At 49.8% G+C, this 20,434-nt stretch overlaps 3 protein-coding genes across 9 annotated transcripts in view; 1 reads left to right on the top strand and 2 right to left on the bottom strand.

The window, feature by feature from the left end:
• The window catches only part of Xrcc1 (X-ray repair cross complementing 1), a 39,418-nt gene extending 34,460 nt beyond the window's left edge, over positions 1-4,958 (bottom strand). For all 4 annotated transcript variants that reach the window (XR_003302123.2, XM_026403720.2, XM_026403719.2 and 1 more), the window contains exons 1-2: positions 4,845-4,958; positions 4,372-4,464 (exon numbers count right to left, since the gene is read on the bottom strand). Coding sequence is in view for 3 of the 4 variants with exons in the window: in XM_026403720.2 (XP_026259505.2) it covers positions 4,372-4,464; positions 4,845-4,895 (144 nt within the window). In the remaining variant the exon portion in view is untranslated. The remainder of the gene's footprint in view (positions 1-4,371; positions 4,465-4,844) is intronic.
• On the top strand, positions 4,355-9,747 carry Pinlyp (phospholipase A2 inhibitor and LY6/PLAUR domain containing). The gene is made up of 7 exons (XM_026403725.1): positions 4,355-4,425; positions 5,999-6,137; positions 6,231-6,377; positions 7,339-7,455; positions 8,911-9,063; positions 9,276-9,419; positions 9,593-9,747. Exons 3-7 carry the CDS (start codon positions 6,308-6,310, stop codon positions 9,745-9,747), a joined length of 639 nt encoding a protein of 212 aa, XP_026259510.1. The 5' UTR covers positions 4,355-4,425; positions 5,999-6,137; positions 6,231-6,307.
• A 2,288-nt stretch (positions 9,748-12,035) lies between these two features.
• On the bottom strand, positions 12,036-20,324 carry Irgq (immunity related GTPase Q). 4 transcript variants are annotated; one of them, XM_026403831.2, is made up of 3 exons: positions 20,060-20,324; positions 19,121-19,646; positions 12,036-18,086 (listed from the first exon to the last, which is right to left on the bottom strand). In XM_026403831.2, exons 1-3 carry the CDS (start codon positions 20,313-20,315, stop codon positions 16,769-16,771), a joined length of 2,100 nt encoding a protein of 699 aa, XP_026259616.2. In that variant the 5' UTR covers positions 20,316-20,324; the 3' UTR covers positions 12,036-16,768. The 4 variants fall into 4 exon arrangements, with proteins under 4 accessions (XP_026259616.2, XP_026259620.2, XP_026259619.2 ...); XM_026403835.2 differs by lacking the exon at positions 20,060-20,324 and adding an exon at positions 19,955-20,048; XM_026403834.2 differs by lacking the exon at positions 20,060-20,324 and adding an exon at positions 19,875-19,957.
• Positions 20,325-20,434: the final 110 nt, after the last annotated feature.

Below are 20,434 nucleotides of genomic sequence, written 5' to 3'. Positions count from 1 at the left end.
GAGGCAGGAGGACTGCAAGTTCTGGGATAGCAAAACCTGTAGCAATTTGCTGAGACCCTATCTCAAAATAAAAACTAAAAAAGGACTGTAGCTCAGTGGAAAAGTGCTCCTGGGTTCAATCTCTAGTACCAATAATAACAATTATAATAATAGGGCTGGGGTTGTGGCTCAGTGGTAGAGCGCTCACCTAGCACTTATGAGGCACTGAGTTTGATCCTCAGCATCACATAAAAATAAATAAACAAAATAAATGTTAAAAATAATTATAATAATAAGTTTTTTTTTAAAAATCCACGACATTGGTTACCCTTTATGGGGGATAGTGACAGGAAGGAGCATAAAAGGACTTTGAGGGTCAGGCAGATTCTGTACTTGACTTGGCTGTTGAGTATATAAGCTACAGTTTGAAGATTCATTGAACTCTACACTTACAAGTGCAATTTGTTATGTGTATGTTACACATTTAAAACAAACCAAAACAAAAGGAAAAAATGAATTTAAAACACTATAGGCATGAACTGAGTGATTAGGAAACCATCCCAAACCAAAACCAAGATGTGTGTCACCACGCTGTTCAATACTGCTTCTAAAGAAAGCGCCTGCAGCGGCGCACAGGGGTTCCATCTGGATCATGTGCTGGCCATGCCCTCCAGAGCAGGGAGAGCTGCTCCTCCAATGGAGTCCCTGTCTCCTCCCCAGGAGTGGCAGGCAAAGAGGTTGAACTCCTTGCCTTGGGAGCAGGTGACCAATTGGTGACAAACCTCCTATAGCTGCTACCCAAGTGTGTGGGGCTGTCACAAGCAGAGGGGACTGAACCCTGTAGCAATACCAGATGTTGCATAAGATGTTTGGAAATGTAGTAGAAAACCCACAGAGAAGACTACTGCCTCAATGTCCAAAAATTTCAGCCTTATCATTCACTTCCAAAGAACCAAAATTAGCACAGGGTGAAGTTGGAGCTACCCTGCATTTTGACAACTGTCAGATGCAATCAGATTTCCCCATTAAAGATGTTAACAACTGACGTGGCGCTGGGTGCTGGTCTCCCTGCTGCTCTGCCTGGCCCCTTAGTCTCAACACGGAATCAGAAGGATCCTGTGAAGACTTATGTCAGATCCTGTCCCTCCTCTGCTCAGAGCCTCCAGCAGCTCCCATTTCACCCAGAGTAAAACCTTAAGTCCTTACAATGATTTTCCAGGCTGAGTGTTTTGGGGGTAGACCTCACCCCACTAGCTCGTCTCCTATTTCGTCACCCTGGCTAACCCCACTCCAGCCATCTGGGCCTCCTGTGCTCCTCCAGTGTATCCAAGGGAGTCTCTGGCTCCTCCCCAGATATGTGCACAGCTCACTTTTCAACAGCGTCACCTTCTTGGGGGAGCCTTCCTTGACCATCGCCCATGTAAATAAAAAATTTGGGGTTACCAGCCCCCATTCCCTTTAATTGTTAAATCCCTTTCACTGGGGGCTGGGGATGTGGCTCAAGCGGTAGCGTGCTTGCCTGGAATGCTTTGCCGCCCAGGTTCGATCCTCAGCACCACATACAAAGATGTTGTGTCCGCCAAAAAATAAAAATATTTAAAATTCTCTCTCTTAAAAAAAAAAAAATCCCTTTCACTGCACTTATCTGATGTGGGTTCTGTTTATCGGTTTATTTTCCATCTTTCTGTACTGGTATAACAGCGCCACAGGACTGATTTTTTTTGGGGGGGGAGGGGCTAGTGCTTATCGCTGCTATACAGTCCCAGGGGCTAAAATAGTGCTTTGTCTACAGAAAACACTTAATAAATACTTGTAGAATAAATAAGTAAATGAAAGAACTAATAAATCTGCTTACCCTGAGTGCACGAGCTAGTCTTCACGGTGACAACTTTTTTTTTTTTTGGTCCTGGGGATTGAACCCAGGGGTGCTTCACCACTGAGCCACATCCCAGCCCTTTTCATTTTTTATTTAGAGACAGGGTCTCGCTAAGTTGCTTAGGGCCTTGCTAAGTTGCTGAGGCTGGCTTTGAACTCCAGATCTTCCTGCCTCACCCTCCCAAGCTGCTAGGATTACAGGCATGCGCCACTGCACCCAGCCACAGTGACAACTTCTATACCTCTAGTTCCAGCTTCAGATCTGATCCCTAATACCCAAAATTATATCAAAATTGCACATCCCAGTCAAAATGCATCACCTTCCCAATCTGCTCCCGCTCTGGGTTTCCTATTTCAGCGACAGCTGCAATACTCCTCCAGCCTCTTCCAGGCCAATAATTCCTGTGCCTTGGCCCTCTGGCTCCCTCGTGCTCCATGACTTGTCTCTTCTGCCTCCATTTCTCTGTTCCTACTTCAGTTGTGTGAACAAAACCGAATGTCATTTTCCTATGGTCACCTGATCATAAGGAAGCCCAGTAGAGTCATCACCCCATAATAAAACCACAGATCCCTCCCTTTGTACAAACACCTACATGTTGACAGAGCACTTCTGCAGACATTATGTCACCAAATTTTCACAACCACCTGGTTTTGGATGTCATTATTCCCAATGGACAGATGAGAACAGGTTAAAAGAAATGAAAAAATTTGCCTGAGGTCACAGAGTGAGTAAGCTGGGATTTGAATCCAGGTCCCCAAACTAAAATCATCATCAACCTCGAGCTCCCAGTTTAAAAGACTGGCTCTCAGGCAAATTACATAACTTCTCTGGCCCTCAGTTTCCTCATCTATAAAATGGGAATAAAAACAGACCCTAGGTCATGGGATTTTTATGAGGATTCAATGAATTAAACCATGGGAGGCTGGGCATGGTGGAATACACCTATAATTCCAGCTACTCAGGAGATTGAGGCAAGAGGATCCTAAATTAGAGGCCAGCCTTGGCAACTTAACAAGACCCCTTCTTCAAAAAAAAAAAAAAAAAAAGGTTGGGGGGTGGATATAGTTAGTGGTAGAGCACCCCTGGGTTTACTCCCCAGTACTGCAAAAACAAACCAACCACATGGGGTGTGTAGAATGATGACTGGCAGGTTGTAAAACGCTGAATAATGCTAGTTTTCATTATTATCTTTATGTTAGAGATTTAAGAGATGCTTAAATACCTAAAATAAGTCAGAAAATATTGTGGGTCTGTGTATTTTTCCTGGGAAGAGAATCCTTAGCTTCTACTCTCAAAAGGCTCTCTGACTTGGCACTGAGCAAAAGAGAGACCAAGAATATGTTCAGTACTCAGCACACACCTATAATCCCAGCTACTTGGGAGGCAAAGGCATGAGGATCACAAGTTTGAGGGCAATCTCAGCAAATTAACGAGACCCTGTCTCAAAACAAAAACTAAAATAGGCTGGGGATATAGCTCAGTGCTCCCTTGAGTTCAATTCCCAGAACCCCCCCCCCAAAAAAAAAAAAAGAAAGAAAGAATATGTTCACAAATAAGCCTTGTTCCTACCAACAGCCCTCCCAAACACTCCTCCATTCAGAACTAAGGAATGTGGTTGGCATCAAGAAAGCCACTGTGTGGAGCTGGGGGGTGTGGTTCAGTGGTACAGAACCTACTTAGCATGTACAACACCCTAGGTTCAATCCCCAGAAAGGGTGGGGGTGGGTAAAAGCCAGTTTATGAAAACCATGTAATATGATAAAGTGGTTAAAAACACTACTACTCAGTTGTGATCGAGTCTCAACATTGTCATTTAATAATGGTGAGAATGACCCTAGAAGTCATTTATTAGTGGTGAGAATGAATCATACCAGGGCACCACCTGACAAAGGGCAGATTTTTCAAACCTACTTAGCTCTCTTCTCCCACCAGTGTCTTATCCCTGACGGAACAGCCTACTTGGAATTCTGTAACTATCTCAGGCCAAACCACCCTTTCCAGCCTGCCTCCCTCCAAATTCACAGGTCTGTGGCTGTGAACTCAGTGAAAGCATATACAAAAAGCACTCAGAATGAAACCAGCCCGCATTCCAGAAATGGTAGCTGAGACTGGCCACTTCAATTCCTTTCCTTAGGCTTCAGTTTCACCCTCTTTTAAATGAAGTTGATTTGCTAAATGACCTTCCTGGATACCTTCCAACCTTGAGCCCACTGATTTTAGAAGGCAGGTACATGGCAATGATTCCGTTACAACTGAGGAAACTGAGGCCAAAGCAAGTGGGAACAACCTGCTGAGGGCCACAGAGTGATTCCTAAGGTCATCTCTTGGCCTAGTGCTCGTGTCTCCTTTTCTTCTCTGCTGAGGGAAACAGGGATTGCACTTGCCCATCTCCCAGGGAAGGAAGCTGAGGCCCCAAAGGGAAGGAGACTCAAGGCACTGCCAGATGGCTCAGCAGAATCTGGACCTTGGGATTCTATACCCCCAGTCAGTAGGAGGAAAGGGGAGGGCAGGATCACCTGCAGCACCACCGAGATGGTCTTTTCACCAGCCTTGGCTGCCCGCCATTTCCGGTAAGTGTCAGCCTTGAGAAGGTTCTCTGCACAGTGGGTCTGGAGACAGGAGGAAAGGAGAATTAGGGCGGAGATGAGAGCTCGGCCCTCAGCTTTCAGATCACTCCTCTGAGTCCTCCCAAGCCCTCTAGTCTGCCCCGGACTTAAGTTACCCCGTCTGTCCCCCCACACCCCGCCTAGAGTTTCCACTGGAATTTTCCCTCTGGAAGTTAGCTATGGGTTTCCCTATTCCTCCATTTCTCTCCGGAAGTTCCAAAAGTTCAATTCCACATTTCTCCCAGAATTCACTTACAGTCTCTGGAAACCCCATGCCCCTCCTTCGACTTCCATGAAGTTCCCTTTTAGACCCCAAAGTTCTTAGGGGCCCCCTTTCACTAATTCCCTTGCATCTTCCAACCTCCCCCACGCCGGTCCCTCACCGAGTCCTGGCTGCTGCAGGACACGACGTGGCGGAGGCGAATCTCTGGCATGTCAATGTCGGGGGCTTAGCCTGGACGGGAGGATGAAGAAGGGTCCTGGCTTGGGGGCGGGGAGGGAGGGCGCCCTGCGCGGGCTTAAGTGCGCAAGCGCGCGAAGCTTGGGCCTTTCAAACCGCGGCGCGCCGACGCTCGCGTCGACACTGCGCAAGCCCAGATGAATCTCTTCGGGAAGAGGCTCTGCGTTCCCTAGCAACAAGCTTTCTCTCCGGCCCCGCCTCTCTGATCCGACCACTCTCCAGCTCCGCTTCCTGATGACGTTAACACCTTGCTTTCCGGGCGCCTAGCAACTGGGGCAGCCTCAGGGATTGGTGCCTAAAAGAAACTCGCCATTCTCATTGGACGACGTAGTCACCGCCCAAACTGAAGCTTAGAAGGCAGTTCACACGGATCCTGGATCCTTGTGAAACAGGATCTCCTCCACCTGTTCTGCGGCTGCACTCTTCCTCTCCTTTCCCTGAAAACACACACACACACACACACACACACACATATACGTACACAAACACGATAAAAATCTCAGATCCCTTTTTTGGGGGGACTCGGGTGGTGGCTCAGTGATAGAGCGCTCGCCTAGCACGTGTGAGGCACTGGGTTCGATCTTCAGCACCACATAAAAACAAATAAATAAAATAAAGGGTAAACAACAACAAAACAACTCAGATCCCTCTCAGCCCAATTCCTGAGGCTAAGAGAAGGAGGAAAGGATAGAACACAAGCATGTTTCCAAACTATACACACCCTAGAGTGCTTCTACAAATGCCTCAGTTTCCCAATATGTGACCTGCAGGCATTTGTCTTCTACCACGCCCACATCTGACCCCTGACAAGTGCCTCTCTGTTCATCCCCTCAAGACCCAGGGAGTCAGCCCTGGGTGGGGTTGGAACAGCAGACAGTCCAAATACAGAAGAGGGAGTATGAGCCAAGAATGCAAAGGAGAAGGGAAGGGAGACAAGGCGATCAGCCCCCACAGGACTAGTCTGGACATGCTAGGTGCTCCCAGGTAGGACCCCACCCACGCTGGGCGCCTCCTTGAGAAGAGAGAGGAGATGGGGCGAGGGAATCTCAGTCTTTGCAGGTGTTTTATAATTCACAGGTAATCAAGTAATTGGACCGACTTGAGTTTAGAGGAGGGGTTGAAAGGTGAGAAAATAGGGCAGAGTGACCTGGGTCCTGATGGAAGAGATGACAGGAAGACTCCTGAGGTTCCCATGGAGAATTGATCTGGACACAAGGTGAAGTCCCTTTTGGATGTTGGTCCCGCCTCTTCAACCTGGAGGCTTCAGAGGACTGCCCTGGGTTCTGACCTCAACTATTTCTCACCCCAGGGTGAAGGTGGGTCTGGATCCGCCCCTCCTCAGCTTCCTATAAGGGCAGAGGACCAAGGACTGCAGGTTCACACACCATGAGACCATCCACAAGACAGGGGACCTTTCTGCTGGCCTCCACTGTGCTCTGCACCCTCTTGGATCTCGGTAAGTGACAAGGGACCTGGACTCCTTCCTGGGACCCCAGCAAAGAGAACTGTGAGAGAGAATTCAGCAAGGTCTTCAAGGAGGAAAGAGGAGGTACCCTGGGAATTCAGATTTATGGGGGAGGCAGAGGAGGCAGAGAATAAGAAGGAGAAAGCCTGGGGCCTCAGGAGAAGAAAAGCTCACTGTAGTTAGAGCCCCGGGAGAGGGGGCTTGGTGGGCTTTGAATCTTCTGTCCTATAGACAGGGTCCCCAAGTAAGACATCTGAATTCTAGAAAATCAGAGGAGAGCACGACTCCAAAGGGAAATTTAAAAAAAATAAATAAGAGAGATTTCCTTTCTTTCTGGACTGAGTTCAGACACCTTGCCTCCTTCTTCAGAGAGATGCAGGAGTCCAGGACAGCTTCACTTTTCCTAGGGCCCAGGTGTTTAGGTAGAGTTGCCTCCTCTCTTAGTCCATGCTCTCAGTCCTTTCTGGTCCTCACTCTCTCACCTTGCCCTTGAACGCAGACCCCAGCCTCAGGTACCCTACCTGAACTCTTACCATTTATAAGACCTGTGCAGTACCTGTGCAAGAGTCCCACACCCAAGAACCAGCTGGACCTGAAGTTTTACCAAAGTCCGTGAAAACCTTTGGCACGACCCCTCCCTGCCCCCGAGCTTGCACAAAGGACCCTGGCGTCCAAAGTCCCCAGCCTTGTAATTAAGGAAACAGGCTCCAAGTCAGAGTCGCTTCCCGCCCCTGGAAGCCGCTTTGCTGGCAGCACCACTGCTTCCTTGTCACTCTGGACAGTTCCCTGGACAGAAATCAAGGCCCCACCCATGAAAACACAGGGAGATGCTGGGCCTTCCTCCATCAGGACCCCAAGTCCTCCCCCGCCCCGCCCCTTTAAACGCCAAAGTCGAATTCGTGGACTGCCGTCCACGCCACTTCTGACTACAGACTCGCCCTCTACCCTGCAGGATGGCCTCTAAGCTGTGAGGTGTGTAAAGGCTCCGGGCACACGTGCAGCGGCAAAATGAAGACTTGCGAGGCTGGCAAGGACGCATGCGTGGTTCTCGTGAGCGAGTCCAGGACAAGTAGGAGGGCGCGGCGTCAAGCCCCCGGCGGGGAGGGCATGCTTTCTGGGTAGAGGGTACCTGAGTCCCCAGGAGAGATCATCACAGTTTTCAGGACAGGTGAAGCGTGGGAAGAAAGTCAGAGGAGGGCAGGAAAGAGGGAAAGACCTTAGGAAGATAATTGAGTGATGCGATGGAAACTATTGTGGTAAGGGATTCTGAAGATGCGACTGTCCAAAGGAGAAGGTGGTGGTGGTCGGGGAGCTAGGAGAGGTAAGGACATGGGGGAAAAGAGAGCGAGAGGGGACGAATCTAACAGGCAAGGGGTAGAAATAGGGCAGGGGTAAAGAAGGAAGAGGCTGGGCTGGGGTCAGGGAATGTGATCAGGGAAGAGACCAAAGACCGGAGGAGCGATGATGTTGGGTTAGGGGGAGAGACAGAAAAGCGACCACCCCAGAGTGGAGAGAGGTGATTCTGAAGCTGGAAGCAAATCTTCATAAGAAGAAGTAGAAATGGAGGAGTGGAGAAGCCCATGAGTAAAATGGAAGGGAGAGAGAGGGCAATCCTTAGAGCCCCACCCCATCCCCAGATCTGAGAAAGAAGAGGGAGACAGGGAGCAAGGGAAGCCAATCCCCTCCCCTCCCCGGGGCAAGCAGCCACATTCTTCAAAGCTGAAAGAGACCCTTAGTCACAGGAGTAGAGATGCTGGGGACCTAGCAAGGGAATGATGGCTGCAGCAGGTGAAGGTCAACTTTGTAATCAGGAAGAAACTCTCTGGACAGGAGGGGATGTGAGTGGAAGTTGGGATAGAAGATTGCTATATTGTCCTGTCCACCCAGCAAGCTCTGGCGGGTGAGGGAAGGACCCAAGAGTCTTGAAGACACGTCCCCAGGCATATAGGTGGGAAATGGACCTTTGGTCAGGGGAAGAAGCAGCTGGGGAAGAGCCAGCCCTCAGAAGGGTATGGAGGGGAAAACTTTGAATTTTTGGAGGGAGGCTGTGTAGACTGGAAGAAACCACCCCAGACAAGACCTGGGACTAGCCAGAGACTACCGATGGGAGGAGTTCTGGCGAGTAACCATGAAAGAATCTGAGATATGAGTGTGGAGCAGGGGCAGCCCCCCCCCCAGGTTGTTAGAAGGGGCTACTGGGAGGGGAGCAAAGTCTTAAAGTCTCACAGACTTGCAAGACTCCTACTGGCAGGGAAGGAGAGAAGCACGGAGGGGTGAAGGGGAATGGTGGAACAGGCCACACCAGGCAGGCACTTGGGACCATGCGGAGACCACCAAAGGCCCACTCCACTCTATGGCACCAAGGAGGGAAGGCTATCTAATAAACCACTCCAGACCACACACCAGGCAAATCAGGGACTGTCACTTTAGGGGATTGAAAGAGACCATCCTAGAGGGTCATGGCGCTGTGGAAGTGTAGGGTTAGATCTGAGCCACCTGCTCTGAACTCCTGTCCCCTCTGCAGAGGGCCGGCAGGCAGTGAGCACCTTTAAGGCCTGCATGAAGTTCAGCGACTGCTACTCAGGCTTCGTCTCCACCACCATGAGCCCCAATGACTACATGGTAACCAACGCACGCTGCTGCCAGAGTGACGGCTGCAACAGTGGCTCCGTGCCCCGTAAGTGCCAACTCAGCTCTGCCCCAGAGCCACTGTGTGTGCTTGGCCCATACTGTAACACCTGGCAAGGCACCTCACTGGTTCTGGGCGCCAGTTTCCTTACCTGTAGAATGCAGTTTCCATTAGCAGCCCTGGCATTCCCAGAGCTCTGGGGAGGTTAGGGCAAGAGTGTAAACATTCCTGTTCACTATACACGTCACCCTCATCTGCAGCTCCCCAGAACAATCGTACTGAGAATGGCTTGATGTGCCCCTCCTGCATCGTGCCCTTCCAGGAGACGTGCCCGGGAACCCAGGCAGCTCGCTGTGTTGGCCAGGAAACACATTGCATCTATTTTGCTGGCAACGTGCAGGCTGGTGAGGGGTCCCTGAATCTCTGAGGGTACAGGGATCCCAAAGCTGGAAGCCCAAACCTCTCTGTTCCAGGGGAGGAGGGGCTCCCGAGAACTAGGCCAGGAGGTGGAGGGGCGGGGGGGGGGATTCCTGGGCCATGAGAAGAGGCTGACTCCAGTCTGGAACCCTCCTCCCAGGTATCATCAACACCAAATTTGCCACTCGAGGCTGTGCTACAGAGAGTGCCTGCTACACAAAGCCTGGGGCCGAGGTGCCCTCAGCTTCCTACCTCTACTTCATCCGCCGGGCAGACTGCCTTCCAGCTCCCTATCCCCCTGGCCGGGCTGAGTGAAGACCTGAGGAATATATGGCTGGAGGTCTCCTTTTGTTCTGCTCTGCAGCTCCCCTATAAATTAAACCAGTTCACAGAACAAGCCTGAGTACTTGTGACATGATGCATTTTGGGGAGGTGGGATGCAGAGGGTACAGATCTCAATCCTCTTTTCTAACCTCCTCTTTTCCAGGGATAGAGGGAAGGCCTTGCACTTTATTAAGGGACACTCTTTGCCAGGCCCTTGTGCTAAGTGATTTCTATGTTATACCTCATTTTATGATCACAAATCTATAGAAATGATATTATACCCACTTTTCAGACGAATAAACTGAGGCAGATTGTGGGTGCCACTTGCCTTGGGTTTTAACAGGTAGGAAAGGTCAAATCTGATTTGAACCTGAGTCTGTGAGACTCCAGAGTTCTTGATTACTTAGTTTTTTCCTGTTTTCTTGTCTACAAAATGTAGATTTTTTTTTTCCTTTTTGGTAGTGCTGGGGATTGAACCTAGGGCCTTGTGCATGCGAAGAAAACACTGTACCAACTGAGCTATATTAGATATTAATAGCTATGACTTTATAATGCTTTTGTAAGAGGCAAATGAAAGGACACTTTAAAAGCACTTAGTATAGTGCCTTCTACCTTTTAAGAGAATGATGATTCTGTGAGCAATATGTCTAAATAAATAGTAATTATCATAATAGCTGCCACCTACTGAGTGGCCTTTAGTTGGCAGGTGCTAAACCCTGGCACCAGTTGGGACAGACTAGATTTTCTATGACGATAAACAAATCACTAATTTTGTGGTTTAAAATAACAAAGTTGCCAGGTGTGGTGGCACACACCTATAATCCCAGGAACTCAGGAGGCTGAGGCAGGAAGGAGCATGGAAAGTTCAAGGCCAGTCTCAGCAAATTAGAAAGACCCTGTGACAAAGTAAAAAATATAAAATAAAAAAGTTTGGGGATATAACTTAATGGTACAGCTCCCTGTGTTCAATCTCTTTGCACCCAAATAAAATAAATAAATAAAGCAAAGTTATATGAATCACCTAATGCTGAAGTACTGAACCCAAACCTGAGACAATATTTTTTCAAAGTATTATGGGTTGGCTGGGTAGCTCCACTTCTAGCTGTGTTGGCTGATTTGGCTCTAGTGTGTGTGGGTGACAGGGTGGTGGGGGGAGGGAATCTTCCCCTTTGTACACTTCCATAATCTTCCAGATCAGTTGCTTCCTCAACTGTTCTCATGGCAGATCACAGGAGTACAAAAGTCAAGTATATTGAAGACCCTTGCTGAAGTTAGAACCGCTTGAGCAAGGTAAGTCATATAGCCTAACTCAAGAGCAATGGGATAGAAAAGTATCCTCCCCCTCCAGGGGGAGGGAGGGAGTTAGGTTTGCTGAATGAGTGCCCATTCACAGAAAATTAGTTGTTCCTTCACTCTACATGTTTAGCACCATGCACCACATTCAGCTCATTAGTCATTGAGCAGTCACCAACTTGAATATGGCTAATTTCTTTTTTTTTAAATGAGTTTATTTACTTACTTATTTATTTTTAGTTGTAGTTGGACACAACACCTGTATTTTACTTATTTATTTATGTGGTGGTGAGGATCGAACCCAGCACCTCGTACATGCTCGGCGAGCACTCTACCGCTGAGCCATAACCCCGGCCTGAGCATGGCCACTTTCTATACCCAAAGCAAAGAGCCCAGGAAAACCTCACATGTGTGATTAAAAGCTGTGATTTAGCCAGGCGTGGTGGTGTATGCCTGTAATCCCAGGAGCTTGGGAGGCTGAGGCAGGAGGATTGCAATTTCAAAGCCAGCTTCAGTACTTTAGCAAGGCTCTAAGCAACTTAGCAAGATCCAGTCTCAAAAAATAAAAGGCGTTGAGGATGTGATTTAGTGATAGAATGCCCGTCTTCACCTACTACTGCAAAAAAACAAAAAACCCTCTGACTCAGAAATCACTTTAAGCTCCTGAGGCTGGCCTTGAACTTGTGATCCTCCTCCTGCCTTGGGGTCCCCAGTCCTAGTTATTACAGGTGTTACATCAACCACCACACCCAGCAACACTTTCTACTGGTTCGAGGGAACTAGTCACATGGCCTCACACAACCACAGGGAATCCAGGAAGTGCAATCCCACCCTAGGATTATAAAACTGACAGTTGAATGTTTCACAATAGCATGTAGGACCACCATGGCCTCTTAGAGCTCATTTCTCATGTTACCTTCACAACTCTGTGATAGGCACTGTTATTCTCATCCTTGTTTTCAAAAGATGAATCTGAAGCTCACAGAAAGGATTCACATTGAAGGTTTTAATCACTGGGAGAAAGACCACATCACAGAGAGTAAACAAGTTTGACTGTTGGCTTTCATTGTATAACAAACCACTCCAAAATTCTGTAGTTTATAACAATCAACTTTTATTTAGCTCATTATTCTGTGTATCGGTGAATTGGTCAGGGACCAGCTGGGCGATTCTTCTGCTGGTCTCAGCTGCCAGTTGATTAGGCAGATGTGTTTCTGAGTGTTGGCTGGCTGAGTTGAGGTGCCAAGGACAACTGGGCTACATGTGTCTTCATTACCTAGCAAGTGAGCCTAGGCTTCTTAATTTGGCAATGGGGGCAGGGGTCCCAGGGACAGCAGAAGGAAGTCAAGATGCATGAGCACTTTTAAAATCTCTTCTTGCATCAAATTTGCTGTTGCCCCAGTGGATGAGACAAGAGAGGACAATCCAAGGCCACGCTACAGAGAGGCTGAACAAACTGGGGACATTAATGCGTCATGCTGGTCTGGAGTAAATGTGCTCGACCATCACAAACCTTCAAGGTCCTAACAGTCACCTTCCAGGATGGCGAAACTCAGATCCTGCAGATAAAAGCTCCTAATCAGAGCCTAAGGAATTGTTCTCTGGACAGATTCCCCATCATCTTTCCCCTACCCATCTTTCCCCAGGAGTCCAGGCTCCCAGCCTAGTCAGGAGGCTCAGCATTTCCCCCACTCAAACCCCCAAAGAACACACAATAGGATTTCTACACATTTTTATTCATTCCTCCAAAAAACACCATAGGTCACCATACCCTTGATTTGTCCTTCCTGGTTCCCCACTGCAATGGACACAAGCCCCACCATGACCCAGAAATGCAAAGCTCTGCTACGGTGGTGAGGGTGTCTCATTCATTCTCCCATGTTTTGGGGGTCTTTTTTGCTTTGGCAATGGCAACACCAAGGTACATCACACATTCCCAGGTCTCCCGCCCTGGGGTGCCGCATTAGACCCATCCCATGGCAGTCTGTGATCTGTCCACAGGGAATTTTAGCCTTTCCTCCTTGGATGCTCCCAGGGACAGATACCTCACTCACACAACCTTATGACTCTGCAATTCCTAAACTGAATCCATCAAGTCATGATTAAAGGCCACCAGGGCTGGGGATGTAGGTCAGTGGTAGAGCACTTACCCAGCAGAACCCAGGATCTGAGGTCCTAGGTTCAATCCCCCAGGGGCAGGGGGACCCAAAATCGTAGAAGCAAGCACCGAAAACAGAAGCAATGAAACCCAAATGTGCCAACATACAACTATATAAATGTAACTGGCACTCAACACACACACACACACATACACAAATTGTCTTGTTTTCTTTGATATTATCTCTGGCACTAGGGCACAGGGAATAATAGCAACAAAGCACAGAACAGAGTTGTCTACAAGACAATCTGAGCAAAGGCTTGGGGGTGACAGGTGCCTAAGCTAGAGACATTTCATGCTGCTCAGGGCTGAAGATGTGTGGGCAAAAGCAAGAGGACTGAGCTCCCAGGCCACCTTCTCAGGAGGGTCTGTAGCATGCTGCACACACACTGATACGTATATCCATACAGGGAACTCTCATAACCTGTATGAGGTAGATGCCATTTGCTGAATGACTTCCCCAAGATCACGCCTAAAATCAGCAGGCCTGTCTCACCCTACAGCTATGCTAGTAAGTTTCCTGCAATCACAAAAATGTTCTATATTGATACTGGTCAACATTGTAGCCACTAACCACAAGTGGCTACTGAGCACTTGAAATGTGGTAATGCAGCTGAGAAATGGAATTTTTAATTTTTTAAAATTTTTAATTTTATTTACTTAATTTTTTTTTAGTTGTAGATGGACATAATATCTTTATTTTATTTGTTTTTATGTGGTGCTGAGGATTGAACTCAGTGCCTCACACATCCAGGCAAGTGATCTACCACTGAGCCACAATCCTAGCTCCTAATTTTATTTACTTTTAACACTCATCTCAGTTATCAAAGAAGTATTAAATATAATTTGATCTTGGGTATATGAATCTATGTCACCTATGAATTTTACTTTTTTCAATACTCGGGATTGAACCCCAGAGCATTCTACCAAGCTAAACTCCCAGCTCTTTACCTTCTTTGATGTAGGGGCTCATATAATTGCTGAGGCTGGCCTTCTTGCAATCCTCCTGCCTCAGCCTCCTGAGTAGCTGGGATTACAGGCATGTACCACTGTGCCCAGCCTGAATTTTATAAAATTTAAAGAGGTCAAACTTTTCTAATAAAAGTTTATTATCTGAATTGAGATGCTCTAGGTTTAAAATACAAAAATGGATCTTGAACTAAATGAATGTAAACTATCTCATTACTACCTTTAACACATTATGTGTTGAAATGATAATATTTGGGGGTCGTCGGGTTAATCAAAATATATTAAAATCAATCTTTCTAAGGCTGAGTGAGTTCTGTACACAAAGCCTAGAGCCATTTAGCACCAAGTCAATCATGGCCATTTGACTTTGATGGGACAATTTGTACCAGTGGTAAGATTAAGCAGAAGATGGGGGTACTGTCCCCCAACTATCTGTCCCTCAGATCAGTAACCCTTGTTTTCAGCTGTCCAGGAAAATAGGATCTCGGATGCATTCATGGTTCTCATCCAACCCTTTCATTTCACAGATGGGAAAATAAGGCACAGATCCAAGTGACAGAGTGAGTGGCATAACCATGCTTGCTTCTCTCCATCTTGTTCCTCTCTCCTTTCTGGGAGGCCAAAACTATAAATGTTACCCTAGTTCTTATTTCATTTTTTTGGTGTGTGGTGCTGGGGATTGAACCCAGGGCCCTGTGCATGCAAGGCAAGCACTCTACAAACTGCTCTATCTCCAGCCCTAAATTTTACCCTAGTTCTGCTACTGATCTGTGAATCTAAAAATATTACTTACTAAACACCTACTGTGTGCCAGATACTGTTCTAGGTATTGAGTATATACCAGAGAACAAGAAAAGCAAAGAGGTAATAGCCAATAAGCAGGTAAATAATAAATAAATAAATAAGGTAATTTTTATAGTGATATTTGCTACAAGGTAAATCAACTGGCCAGAACCAGTAGTGAAGATGTGCAAGATACATCAGTTAGGGTGGTCAGGAAGGCCTTTCTGAGGGGACATCTGAGTAGAGACCTGATGGACAAGGAGCCAATCATGGGAAGATATGGAAACAGTGTATTACAGGGGGAAATAACAAGTGCAAAGGTCCTGAGGCAGGACTCAAGATTCTACTCTATCAGAAGAACTTATCAGGCTCATTGGGAATGGAATAGGGCAAAGAATGAGAAGAGGCAGGAGCCAGACCACACAAAGCCGTCTTATGGCTATTGGGCCTCTAGCCTGCCCTCTGGACTTGCTCTTCCCATCTGTTAGATCCTCCCTTTGTTTTTTGACACTTTATAATTTCAGGTTTCCTGCCTACACATAGTTAGCAGCTTAAAATACGCAGGCACTGCAGTTTCTGCCTTTGCCTCACCCCTGACATATTCTCACCATCTGGACTACCTACCTGCACATCCGTTCGGTGGCAATGCTACTGGCTGCAGCACCCTCTGTGTACACCAGAAGGCAGAGTCTCTTAGGAATATCCGAGAAGGCCACACAAAAATGTTTGGACTAGTGCAGCAGTACAGCTGCTTCTCTAAAAACCAGGTGCACAAAACGCCAAAGCAAAAAAGGGTTAAGGCTATTATGACAGAAGAAAGCAAGACCGAAACCAAATGAACAAAAAAGGTAATAGAACCGTAAAGGAAAGACAGAGGTACACCTACCCTGGAACACCCTGAATCACCAAGCACCTAGACAATGGGTAGGTGTACCCCTTCCCAAATTCCTGGGAGCAGCTGCCAGGATCCAAGTATATTAGGGAGAGGTGAGAGGTATGTCTGAAGTAGAGGTTCCTGCTCTGCCACACCTAGACCTCAGGCTACCCCAGAGCCCACCATGCACATACCTCTTGCCCACCTGCTACTTTTCTGGGATCATTCTTCCTACACTAGACCCTTGGAGAGCAAATACAAGACACCCATTCACTTCCAAAAGACCATGGAGTCTTGCACTGTCTCCTGTAGGCTCCCTGTTCCCTTTTCCATATTTAGCCCTTCAATCATCCAAGAATTAGCAACTAAGGCCCACAGCTCCTGCAAATCAGGAACCTGAGACCTCAGACACACAAATCCCACCCCACAGAAGATTCAAAGTCCCTCTGCATCCTGGGAGGCTGTGTATAGGCCTTTTCCTTCAAGGAAGCAGATCTTGTTTCCCTTTGAAGGCCAGATTCGAGGGTTCTGGCTCCTGGAAAACCCAGACCTACTTCCCCTATATGGAGCCCAAGATCCCCCCGTTAGGAATCAAGGCATTCTAGCCTTACTTCCCTGGTGAGGCCCCAAACTCCAGTTGGAGACCAAGATGCACCCTGCTTCTAGGACTCCAGGTCCCCAAATCCCTTCAGGACAAGGGTATGGATGGCCTACTCCCTGGTCTACAGAGAAGTCAGGAGTCCTGTCCCCTAGACTCTACTCCCCTACACAAATCCAGATGACTAGAAATCAGAACCTGCATCCTCAAACCCCCAGAATTCCGAGTACTAGACACCCCCACCCCTTATCTTAAAGGGGCAGACTTCGACCCCCCCCCCCCATCTAATGGAGCTTGGGTTTCGCAGCCCCAGAAGCCCTGGCTCCCATCCCATCCCTCACTGAGTGGGCTCAGGGGGCGCCAGCACGGCCTCCGCATCTGCCTGCATCTCTTCTAGTGCCTGCAGCAGGACACCATGGGCCGCGCGGTAGCCCAGACCACCAGTCGCAGCTGCGCCACCTGCAGGCCACAGGAAGGACAGTGCACCCAGCGCTGCGCCACCAGCAGTGCCCTCACCGGCCCAGGCACCCAGTCTTGCTTCCACCTCTGCACGTGTCACTGGGCCTGGGAAGTGAGTACGGGCGGCCAGCTCCCCAGGAGCCAGGCCCAGGGCACGCTCACGTCGTGCCAGGGCCCCAGGTTCAAGCCCCAGAGCCCGCCGCCACTCGGCCAGCTGTCCCCGGAGAAGCGCCACGTCGCACGCCCAGCCTAGCCCTGGTACAGGGGCTGCTGCCGCCGCCAAACTAGCCAACAGAGCCGGCCTCCACGCCCCAGCACGCAGCGCTGCAGCCTTTCTGCGGGCAGCGCCTGGAGAGGTGGGGGGCAGCGCCAGCAGCAGCGCCCCAGCCTGGGCTGGCGGAAGCCCGCGCTGCAGCCATTCGCACAGCGCGGGGAGTCCACCAGGCCGCAGGGGAAACACTGGTGGGGGAGCCTCCTCCAGCACTTCCCACGTCTCGTCCTCCGGACTCAAAGCACCAGTGCCCCCCGAGTCCCCACTGCCTGGTTTCTTGGCGCCGACACCTTCGCTGCCAGCCTTCTCTGAATCTTCCCCACCTGCTTTCTGAGATCCAGTGCCAGGTTTTTCCTTTGGGTCGCTGGGTGCATTCTCCAATCCCCCTTCACCTTTCTTCTGTAAGTCTGCATCCCTGGGCTTTATTTTTTCCTCTTCCAGAGACTCTGGATCCTCGCCCTCACCATCTGTTCGCACGCAGACGAGGGGCCCATCTGGTACCACCAAGGAGCGGACCTGGGCCCAGTCCTTCTCAGTGGGGGCCCCGAGAGTGACGAGGATGAGGGCATCATAGTGGGTGGGGTGAGGGGCAGCAGCAGGGGAAGTGCCCATGGGACCCAGAGGCACAGTCCAGAGCACTACATTTGGGCGCTCTGGTGCTGGGAAGGGGGTGGGCACTGTGGGTACAGAAGCAGACACTGCACCAGGGTCGTTGGGATCCAACCCAAGTAGCATGTTCAGAACAAGGCCTATGTCAGTTGTGCCAGTCACTGCCAGGTCCAGTCTTGCGCTGCCCAGGCGCTCCAGGCCTGAGCGCACCCAAGACAAAGCTGCCTCAAGGCCACCGGTCTCAAAGGCCTCCCGCACAGCCTCCAGCTCAGCTGCGCCCAGCACCTCAAAACCATCCTGAGCCGGTGGCAGGAGCCTGTGGGAGCAGGGAGGGATACAGTCAAAGGTAGCTAAACATGAGAAAATCTGGGGAATAAAGCCTGGGCTACTGTGACAAGGGTAGAGCTTTCTGAACAATCCTGGGGTGAGGCAGGATCTGGTTCCCGATAGTCATAAATGAGGGCTCCCCCAGGACCAAGATTTCTCTGGAACACACCCAGGGGTTAGTAGTGGGGGCAGGTTTCCTGGAATCTGTTGGGTGTAACCAACTCATATGGGATTAGCTTAGAGGAAGGACAGAATGGCAACTATATCGTAGCCTAAAGAAATTGAGCACTATTGACAAATGAGGGGGTCCCCAAGTGAGTTCTTTCCAGAAGCCAGGAGTTAGGAGGGTCAGTGAGGGGAGAAACATCTCTGATACTAGCTCCTACCAAGGACATGTGACTAAGGTGACACAAGGCAAGTGAGGTTAAGGAAAAAAGATGCCACTTTTTAACTTCCAATTTGACATCCATAAAATGAGGTGGCTGACAGTAGGGGGCGGGGAGTTTAGGAGGTAGCCAGCAAGTAGAAACAGACACGAGAGGGAACTGGAGAAAGGAAGTGAGGGAGGACTTCAAGATATAATAAAGGTCATTGCAGGTATGCCTTTTGGGCAACTGGGGTTGCTTGAGAGCCAAACTGATGGTAGGAGAGGAGAAAAGGACTTGAGAGTTTTGAGTCTGGGTAAAATCTTCACTAGGATCACAAACTTTTGTGGTGAAATGGAGTCTTACTTCAAAATTTTTTTTGCCTGCGGGCAGTATTTGCAGGCTAGCTCCAGGTCCCTCCTAGAATTCTTGCAGAGCTTGTGACCTCAGAAGGCTCTCAGGAGGCGGGGCTTGACAAGGGTCAAGCAGAGCAGAAGCTTGGGGTGGAGCCTCTCGGACCTCAAAACCTATGAGGACGAGGCCGGATCTGGGCAAAGGAGAGGAGCCTTGGCAGTAGTCTCCCCTCAAATTCCTCAGAGATGGGGTCTAGACGAAGGGGATCATGCCTCCCCACCCAGCCTGAAAGCCTGTCACTCACCTCTGCAGCGCCTCCGCCTGGCTCCGCAGTGCCACCCGCAGGCGTTCTAGCTCCTCCCAGCAATCGCTGCTGCAGCACTCTGCCGGCAGCACAAAGAGAGTGGCCGCTCCTAACCCGGCGCTGTTCAGCAAGGCTGCTGTCTGAGCCCGGGCATCATTCTGCGAATCCCCATGGCGGAGGTTCCGCACAGCAAGCAGCGGGGTCCCTCGGGCTAGGGCGGCCCGCGCTGCCTCTGCCAATGCTGGGTCCAAGAGCTCCCCGTTCCCCTCGTGCCCGGGTAGCACCAATACCAGCACATTGGCCTCCGCCGCCCAGGGCCCCGGCACCGCGGGTGGGCAGCTCAGTTCACCCAGGAAAAGACCTGGGCCCGCAGCTCTCAAACTAGGGATCCCAGAGTCCGGCCGTCCTTCGGGGATCTCTACCGTCTCCACATTCTTGTCGCAAAGCGCTGCAATTAGCGAGGACTTTCCCGAGCCCGGAGGCCCGAGGAATAAAGCAGTCACGTCACCCCGCGGCGGAAGCATTGCTGGAAAACAAGGGCGGGGAAGACACGAGTCAGGCAACACCTGGCCTTTTTCTTTCCTAGCCCAGTCTTCAGTCCTCCACCCTGTCTCCTATTTCCATACCTGGGTGTCACGCTCCAGGACCTAGAAACCCAGCATATTGGGCTTATTCCCTGGGGGCCCCGGTGCCTATTCACCTTTTTCTGAGTGCTAGCGTTTCCCTTTCTACTTCAACACCTCAGAAGTCCAACCTTCAATCTCCTGTCCCTCGGGGACACGGGGATGACTCTTCCTCCTCCCAAATCACCAACGGAGCAGAAAGCCAACACACCAGGAGCACAGTCGCAGAGGAGACTGACCAGCCCGGAGGACGGAGGCCGAGGAGGCCAGAACGCCCAGATTTAAAGACATTAGGACGCGATCGGACAGTTCTAACCTGACGCCACTCCCTCTACCAGGCGGGGTATCTTGGAACTTGACGGTGGAGACGGCGTGTTCTTGGCTGCAGAACAGCTGAATCGTGCGCGCTCCCCAGCTTCTGCGGTCTCGGGGCCTAGAACAATGAAGGGGGCGAGGCGCTTGCGCGCCGCGAGCGCCCACCTAACTGGGCGCAGGAAACTTCGATATGTACGGTACACACGGTTCACAACGTCATCACAGTGCGTCCAGGTCAAGGAAGGACCCCCGGCCATTAGTCTGAGGACCGGGCCTGTGTGACTGTACTACTGCCGGACAGCAATCCCTGACCTCGGCGTCGAGAGGCTCTTCCGGAGAAAGGACGCGGAGACCCCGGAACCTCGAGTCTGGGTGG

The sequence above is a fragment of the Urocitellus parryii genome, chromosome 15 (assembly GCF_045843805.1).
Source record: "Urocitellus parryii isolate mUroPar1 chromosome 15, mUroPar1.hap1, whole genome shotgun sequence".
NCBI lineage: Eukaryota > Metazoa > Chordata > Mammalia > Rodentia > Sciuridae > Urocitellus > Urocitellus parryii.
Note: the sequence above shows the minus strand (reverse complement) of the source record. Positions and strands in the feature narration are given on the sequence as shown.